The sequence below is a fragment of the Haliotis rufescens genome, unplaced genomic scaffold (genome assembly GCF_023055435.1).
Source record: "Haliotis rufescens isolate VD_foot unplaced genomic scaffold, xgHalRufe1.0.p SCAF_8, whole genome shotgun sequence".
Classification (NCBI taxonomy): Eukaryota; Metazoa; Mollusca; class Gastropoda; order Lepetellida; family Haliotidae; genus Haliotis; species Haliotis rufescens.
Genome location: NW_025964372.1, coordinates 1,706,987 through 1,715,560, shown reverse-complemented (window position 1 = coordinate 1,715,560; position 8,574 = coordinate 1,706,987). Strand labels below are relative to the sequence as shown.

General features: G+C 39.2%; 1 protein-coding gene across 1 annotated transcript; it reads right to left on the bottom strand.

The window, feature by feature from the left end:
- Positions 1-1,653: 1,653 nt before the first annotated feature.
- On the bottom strand, positions 1,654-8,573 carry LOC124144648 (surfeit locus protein 2-like). The gene is made up of 6 exons (XM_046514179.2): positions 8,449-8,573; positions 7,982-8,139; positions 5,916-6,019; positions 4,065-4,220; positions 3,383-3,498; positions 1,654-2,564 (listed from the first exon to the last, which is right to left on the bottom strand). Exons 1-6 carry the CDS (start codon positions 8,542-8,544, stop codon positions 2,514-2,516), a joined length of 681 nt encoding a protein of 226 aa, XP_046370135.1. The 5' UTR covers positions 8,545-8,573; the 3' UTR covers positions 1,654-2,513.
- Between the last annotated feature and the right edge of the window lies 1 nt (position 8,574).

Genomic DNA, 8,574 nt, shown 5'->3' with positions numbered 1-8,574 from the left:
CCCATGTGTTACATCTTTATTTCATTGTATATGAACAACAAATAATCAAGGCAGTTGTATTTAATCTTCTACTCTACATACCTCTCTGCATAGATTGGACAATCGATCCACAGAGGGTTGTCTCGAGTGAACTGAGCAATTAGTGCCCAGTCAGATGTCAGCTTCATGAAAGAAAAACTGTCAATTCTGAATTGACAGGACTCAACCCAAAAAAGTCCTAGGATCTGTACTTTACTGAGAAAGTGTTTTGTTACATTTGACTACTTTCTAAATGGCATTGTGTGTTCACTCAATTCTGAAATTTAGATTTTTTTAAATATCCCCCGCAGATCACAAATGTTCCTTCAATTTATACTCTTTGGGTGTAGATGCCTTGATGCTAAGAAACGATGGCAAGAAATATTCAAAACACTATAATGGTGTAGCCTTTATTATTTACATTCAGAACTGGTCGTTTACCTCATTTCTCGTAAACACAAATCAGATATGCTGGTCTAATTGCTTTGCTCCCTCATACCATGATTTTAAAGGCTTAATGCCAATTAGGAAGTTGACCTGTGTCCTCGGCAGAGGTTTTGCACAGGAGTAGGATTTTAAGCAGATTGCACAATACCAGTCCAGTGTCGGCCAAGTGACATATTTTTCATAACTGAAACTTTTAGAAACTCGATGCCTCAAAATGTCCTGTCATTGAACATACACCGTCCTCCATTTTGATGTGATGGCACACAAGTTGAGGAGCCCTATTTTGTCAATAGAAACTACAAATCTGTTGGTTGTGTTAACTTCACAAACAAAGTATCCATTCAAATACTTGTATACCTGTATCATCACATGACCAGAAATAATAATATGGTATCCTCATCTGTTAATGAACCAAAACTTCAGTTATTAGTCACAACTCGAGTCCTGAGCACCTCAGTGCTGCTAAACAGTGTGTTCTCAGAATTGTCTACCAATAACGTAATATTTATTGATTGTACATTCACATACAACAAATAACATTGTAAATAACACTACATCAAGGGAACATCGACTAGACCAGTCCAAGTACTTTCATATCTTTGAGTGCAAACTTCATTGTTAAGGGACTCGGAACGAATAAATGCTTATTGCAGTGACGAGATGCAGTGCTGTTTTTAGCCAACCCCTGCTGAACATTTCAGGTTACCGCGATGTGCAGCGTTACTTGATACTGTGTAGTCTGTATGCCTCTGTTATTGTAAGAGTGAGTGAGTGAGTTGTGTTTAACGCCGCTTTTAACAGTATTACAGTTATATCACGACGTGCCAGCTTAATGTGGGAGGAAAGCCCGAAGTGATACAGGTCTTTGACTCGACGTTAACCACTTCGGTGAAACCCATGAGCACGGGTATGGTGCTGACAAACCTAGAAACATAATCGGGGCAAACCGGGATTCGAACCCACAATCATAGGTTTCTGGCGTGCCAAAGGGACGCAACTCTGCACAGCGAATCGCGTGTCCCTTTTGTAAGAGTGAAGTGAGGCAGTGATAAGTATCTTCACTGTTGTAATCTGTCATTCTGTTTGTCTGTCGGGGATGAAATCTGGAATATTTTTATTATTTGATCAACCAGGTCGTCTGCTTTTGTAGTCATCTTTTTAAAAGCCATTTGAAATAAGAAAGCAATCTGATTGGATATTGTGTATTCATCACAAGGGAGACAACTTGTGTTCTACATGGGGTGACACGATCGAGCCAAGAGAACTAGACTTTAACATAGGCTAGTGGACACTCTTGCCTTGGGAAGACGATTTGCCTTCATAAGGGTGAAATGTGGGGCTGGGCTGGTAACTCGAGTCGGGTGGGTCCTGAGTAGGACCCAAGATTAGTCACATGATATATTGTTTATATTTCAATAACAATAAAAGTCGCTTATGGTCGCATTTCTTTGTGAATATGCACATAATCTTTCTGACTTTATATGTTTGAGTAAAAATAAACTCCAGTTCACTTCAGTGTATGCATGATCAGATCATTATCTAAACAGTTTTTGCCAGGGCTTCCCAACCAGACATTTTGTACCCAACCTTGAGACCTACGGTGGGTACCCGGATAGTAAATTTGGACTCGTCTCAGACCTTCTGAAATGTACTCAGTTCAGAGTATAAAATGACACATGAATCTTGATGTCGAGTACTGCTCACTCAGACCTGCAAACACCTTTCAGTGAACTCCACTGCAGTCTCTCTACAGCACACAGATTGTCACTGGAAATTATTTCTGCAAAATTCTATAATGATGTGAGACGTGTTTCACCTCGATCAAGCAATGCACTGATGCCACACAGCCCCGACCTGCGACACTGTCAAACAGTGAGTGGTTGAGTCAGTCTCCGCCTCGTCCTTATTGAATGAATACAGTCTTCAAGGTTCATCATCATCATCATCAGCCCTAGGATATCACCTCACTGTTCCATTGTAAGTTCACACAAGCATCCAGCCTTGCCGAGATGGAGTCCGTGTCAGAATAACCACACCATCGGCAAATGTTAATCTCCAGATTTCATCTTCTTATGTTTATTGTCATGTTTTCGTTTGGCCTGCAATTAAAACAAATGAAAAGAACATGTCAAAATTTGACTAAAAATCAAAAGAGATTATTAGAAGAGATTAAATCTGTATTGTAAATATACATTAGGAATAAAAATTGTTTTATGCGAACATTTTGTAGGCATACATAATAGACATACTCTTTATACCTAATATGATATTTACAAATAATGGCATTCTTAAAACAACAAATATTTAAGGCGTAATTCAAGTCAATCAGTCCATGGTGTATGAATACAATGTTTGAGTGAAGCGCCCATTTATCATATAGTGCCAAATTACATGCAGCCATGTCTGCTGCTTAAACTCGGCGGCACATAAGGAAACTCCTGTCTCGGCATATTGGGAACGGTAGCCAATAGTTTATTGAGAAAAAGGAGCATTTCTGATTAAATGCAATGTTTTTATACTTACCTGACGCTAGTTTATTGTGAAAAAAGGCATTGATTGAAGTATAGAGACTGAAAGTAGTTCCTGCAAGGTGACTTCATTTGCATATCTTATCGGATCATAATGCCACGTTTATCTGATTGGTTTGTCTCATCGATAACACAGCCATAATCAATCATAATCAATCATAATCAATCAGACTGGCCAACCCAACATTGAGGCTGGTTTCTCACTCACATTCTTATTGGTACGTTAGACCTAGTAGTGTAGCCAATTAAATTGGCAAATGGACATCAATGGCAGGTAATTTGCGATCGCAAGAACCACAGGAATGGATCCAGGTGTAAGTGTAGTTTTACTGAAATGCTAGCCCTGGAAACATAGAGGATGGTGTGCTAAAACACATCATCCAACCCACCCATTTTGACGTCTTTTTTGAGGCCCCCCTGCTCAGTGTCGTGACCGCTGCCCCTTCGTCCTCCTCCACGTCACACTCGAAGTCCGAGTTCAGGCCGTCCCCGCCGAAATACTGAGCTGAAACACCAAGGACAAGCTATGGAACACAGCTCTAACCTCTGTGTACGTGTGTGGCCAGCCTTCAGGTGCATCTCGCAGATGTAATGGCGAAGATTTACTTGTGGTGTTCACACATACATACAACTGTCTATTGTCACTCCATATGGTTGTCATGCTAAGATCTTACTTAGGAAATAAATGATGAGTGAGAGTTGTTTATCATAAAATAAAACACTGCATGAAGAATAAACAACCTGAGACAAGTGGTTTGTTCTCCCTGCGGTGTTTTATTGTACGATAAACAACTCCCACTCGTCATTTATTTCTTTCATGAGATATTAACATTATGTATAGCCTCTCTAAGGAAGTTGATAAAATGTATTAATGTTTATATTTGTTACAGCTTTATAAATACTTACACAGCTTTATAAATAATGATGAATCCCTGAATATAATCCAACCTTACCCAGAATCCCCATTGGGATTATTTAACATTCAATATCTTTCTCACACAGCGCCAATGACCTTTAAACCATAACTGGAAATAAATACCAGACAGCCTGGCATAATCTCTGCTGCCTTACGTGGATATAGATCACTGTAGCTATCATCTGTGTCCACGTCTTCGTCGGAGTCCCTGTCAGAATCATGGAAGCTGTTGCCATCTCCAGGTTCATCTTCCTCCCTCTTCCTCTTGCGTAACGGACGGAACACTTCCCCCGTCTCCTGACACTTGGTCCCTTGAATCATTCAAACCAAAATAATTGACAACAGAAGTGTTTTCTCAAGTTTTTAAATCGAGCACTGCTACTACAACAGGTGACAGTCAAGACCTTATTTATAGTCAGTGAGTATGGTTTTACGCCGCTTTTAGCAATATTCCAGCAATATCACAGCGGGGGACACCAGAAAAGGGCTTCACACATTGTACCCATGTCGGGAATCGAACCCGGTCTTGGGCGTGACGAGCGAACGTTTTAACCACTAGGCTACACGACCGCCCCCTTATTTATAACCCCATGCACCAAACACGTATTGCTTAATTCATCTATCCAACATCACATCGATGATTGATGCATCTGATTTAAGGCCCACTATCTCCAACTCGAGAGTTCTGTGTGAGGAATATTAGAACAGTACTTCAACCTGTATTCATTACACACATGGAAACACACTCACAAAACTACTTGAAAAAAGAAAATGTCTTTATTTATTTTTTTATTAGCCACTGTGCCCAGGGATTTACACAAAATATAACCAACAAAGAAGGAAAGTTTGGCTTTACCTGTATATTTGGCAGTGCTCTGCTTAACATTCGAAACATCACACTTAATCAGAGCTCCAGATAAGCTTTTGGTGTTGTGGGTATTTTACCCATGCATTTTAAAATCATTGAGTATCAGTAATTCTATCTGGGTATTCAAATTTCTGTTACCCACTAGTTTTTACACATGTGGGTATTTAAGTTAAATATTTACAAACACTATTCATCTAGTCCCTGCAAACTTGTGTTGTTTGGGTTCGAGAGCTTTATAGGACTCAAAAATACCACGATACTTCCACAAGAAAGTGTGATAGCAAATGATCATGACGTAACTGTCATCATGGAGTTTGGCAAGGTTGACGGAATGTCCATTCATAATTTCCAAATAAGTTGTTGATTTGCTAATCGAATACAGAGGGTTACCTCACAATATTTTGACGATAGGCACAAGTTTTATTTTTCTAGTGAATCTGTAATGTTTGTTGCGTATTTGATACGCTTGGATTTTATTTTACTGCCTATTTCTGCATTTTTTATGCGTATTTTACGCAGATACGCAGCTTATCTGGAGCTCTGCTTAATGTTCAGTTTCGGTCACAACATAGCACTATCAAGTCAACAAGTGAAAATGTCAACAAAGTCAGACACTCAACAAAAGCCATCAATCAAGCATTTACTGCATGAATACTAAATTCTTATTATTTGATCAAAATATGAGGTCATCATAAGAACTATACATGCATCGTCAAAATTAGAATACTGTAAAAAAAAAACGGTTGAATCCCACAAAAAATAAAATAAAAACTTGTACAAAATGGCTGATTAATGGCAATGAGCAGATTTTATTAATTTGGCCCCTGTGCCAGCCATCAGATTCAAACCTCTTGAACAAACTTAGGCGTCATCATTGGTGGGAGTGAGTGAGTATGGTTTTACGCCGCTGTTAGCAATATTCCAGCAATATCACAGCGGGGGACACCACAAATGGGCTTCACACATTGTACCCATGTCGGGAATCGAACCCGGATCTTCGGCATGACGAGCGAACGCTTTAACCACTAGGCTACCCGACCGCCCCTCATTGGTGGGAACAAGTATTCAAAGTTCAATGTATAAGCAAAATACAACATTGAGGAATCAATAATGCAACTGAGAGAATTGATAACCATACATCTCTTCAAAGCCTTGCTGTATTTCCTGCCCTTCAAGTGACGGTCGACGGCCACCGGCGTCTTGTTGATGTGGGTGAATGTCAGGAGGCAGAACAACTGATGTCTGGAACAAAATATGTGTCGTCCTGATAAATCCTCCATACTTTAATCTCCCTAGCAAAACTCTACTCATGCATATCACAGATTAGTGATGGAATTGACCGCTGTCATCAAACATTGGTCATATTTGTTCAAATTCATCAATCATCAGGATATAATCTGTTGCATTTTTTTCTGCTTCTTTCCACACATTGTTGGTCAAATAACTTGTTTTTAACCATACTTTACAAAATTAAAAAGCATTCCATAAATGAAATACATGATTGGGGATACATCATCTATAGCATCTTCCTGAGGCAAGAGAGTAAACGGACTATAAAAGTCCAGTTTCCACCCTTGCTGAACTAGCCTGGTATTATGGAGTTACATTTTGGCTGGACTAACAAGTCTATGCATAGTCCAATCAAAATCGCATAACGAAATCGAAATCCAGTTTGTAAACTGTCGTGCAGATTTCGGTTGATTAAAGGATTTGCAAAGCATGTGCACCGCTAACTCGTTATCAACAGATATTTTCCAAATCTTTTCATGTTTTTAATCAAGGTGCTCCTGTGATTTGATGCATTTCGTGATGTAAGACCGTTAATCACAATATAGACATTGATTATCGATCAGATTGTCTTGACTAGGCGCCGCTATTTTGTTTGAAGCAAATGCAAGTGATACAACAGGTGGAATCTGATTGGTCCATAGGAGAGGCTTGGAAAGGACATAACTCATAATAGCCACTGGTGGCGCTACGATCGAGCCAAGGAATTCCAGCCTAGTTCGGCAAGGGTGGAAACTGGACTTTTAAAGTCAGTTAAGTCTCTTGCCTCGGGAAGATGCATCTATCATGTCTATAGATGGATCTATTATCACTGACATCCAACAGCATTATCCTCCACATCCAATCATGCACTTAAAATCTATCATTGCATCAGTACATATTAGTATAGGAATCATTCACAAACAATGATAACCAGAATTGAGGCACATCTAGAGGTGTGTGATTTATTTGTTGTTTAACGCCGCACTTAGCAAAATTCCAGATATATGATGGTGAGTCTGGACCAGACAATCCAGTGACTGACATCATGAGCATCAATCTACACAGTTGAGATAAGTTGACAACAACAAAGTCAGCGAGCCTGACCACCCGATCCCGTTAGTCACCTCTTACGACAAGCATAAGCTGCTGAAGACCTGTTCTGACCTAGATCTTCACAGGAGTGTTTTACATCTACACATTAGCCAAGTTTGTCATCAAGTGAGTGAGTATGGTTTAACGCCGCTTTTAGCAATATTCCAGCAATATCACGGCGGGGGACACCAGAAATGGGCTTCACACATTGTACTCATGTCGGGAATCGAGCCAAGGTCTTCGGCGTTGTCATCAAGTGACCAGAACATACTAGGGTAACACAGGTTGCCACGTCAGGTGTCTTGAGAACAAGAGTCATCAGGACATGACATATCCCCCGGGACTGGTGTATTCGGAAATGAGTTTGGCTACTTATACCCCACTTTTGGTTCATTGCCATTGGATGTCTTCAGTTTAGTAAAGAAAAAAATAACGCTATTCAGTATTTTTCGATATCCCAAATCATCAAAAGGCACCAGTTCTCCACAAGAATGATCTATATTGCAAGTTTCATCCAGGAATATTTAACAGTTTTGGAGTTCTGCTCCAGAAACGAGCACTACCCTCAATTTCAATAAAGTTTAACTTGTCATCAAGAAAACATAAAAAACTAGAATGTGTTTATACTCAAATACATAAGTCTCTAACTTGAACAGCGCCATGACGTCAGTCCATTATGACGTAACTAAACAATTGTACTCTGTACAGGATAAAGTACAGTCGGCACCTTTGATCTTAAGCATCTTAGAATGTGCAGCATCTATCTGAAGCACTGACAACCATACCATAGTGTAATGTATACATGATGGCCCGAAACCAATTTACAATGATAATCACACTTACTCGTGATGTCTCCTGGTGCTTGGAACAAGATGTGGTTTTAATCTGTCGTAGTTATATTCCTTATCTTTATACAACTTGATGAACTTCTTCCCATTCACGTAACCAGACACGATATCTGTCTTGCAAGGCATTTCATGCCCACTCAATGTACATTTTATCTGCAAGAGCAAAATTTAAAGGACAGGTCATATCATATTTCATGGATGCAAAAGTTGTCTCCCTTTGCTAAGAGGTATCATTTAATATTTAGATCACATTCCGGTAAAACATCAATTATGTTCCGTAAATATAAGTAAATCACTTTAATAGCATGGTGTTAATTATTTTATTAACCCCTTTACAGTTAATACGATAAATGTATGACACACACTGTAAAACAAAATATCACAGATAAGAGGACAAATTGTCTAAACTTTATTTGGAAAAGAACTAAACTACCAAATTTGCCAAGTGTAAACCAAACTTACCTTATTTGAATCTTTTATGTGTTCTAAAACGGGGTATTTATTCAGCAGTTCCTTAATTTCTTTTGGTAATGATTTCACGTGTTCTTTGGAAGCCATCTTTGAGTGTAATCCTACTTCCGCTTCCGC

Excerpts from the sequence above, each read along its gene's own strand:
- LOC124144648 (XM_046514179.2), bottom strand. The coding sequence starts at position 8,544 with ATGGCTTCCAAAGAACACGTGAAATCATTACCAAAAGAAATTAAGGAA. Across the intron at positions 8,140-8,448 it reads ACATAAAAGATTCAAATAAG|ATAAAATGTACATTGAGTGG; the intron begins GTAAGTTTGGTT and ends TTGCTCTTGCAG. Across the intron at positions 4,221-5,915 it reads CAGCAAGGCTTTGAAGAGAT|GGACCAAGTGTCAGGAGACG; the intron begins GTATGGTTATCA and ends GAATGATTCAAG.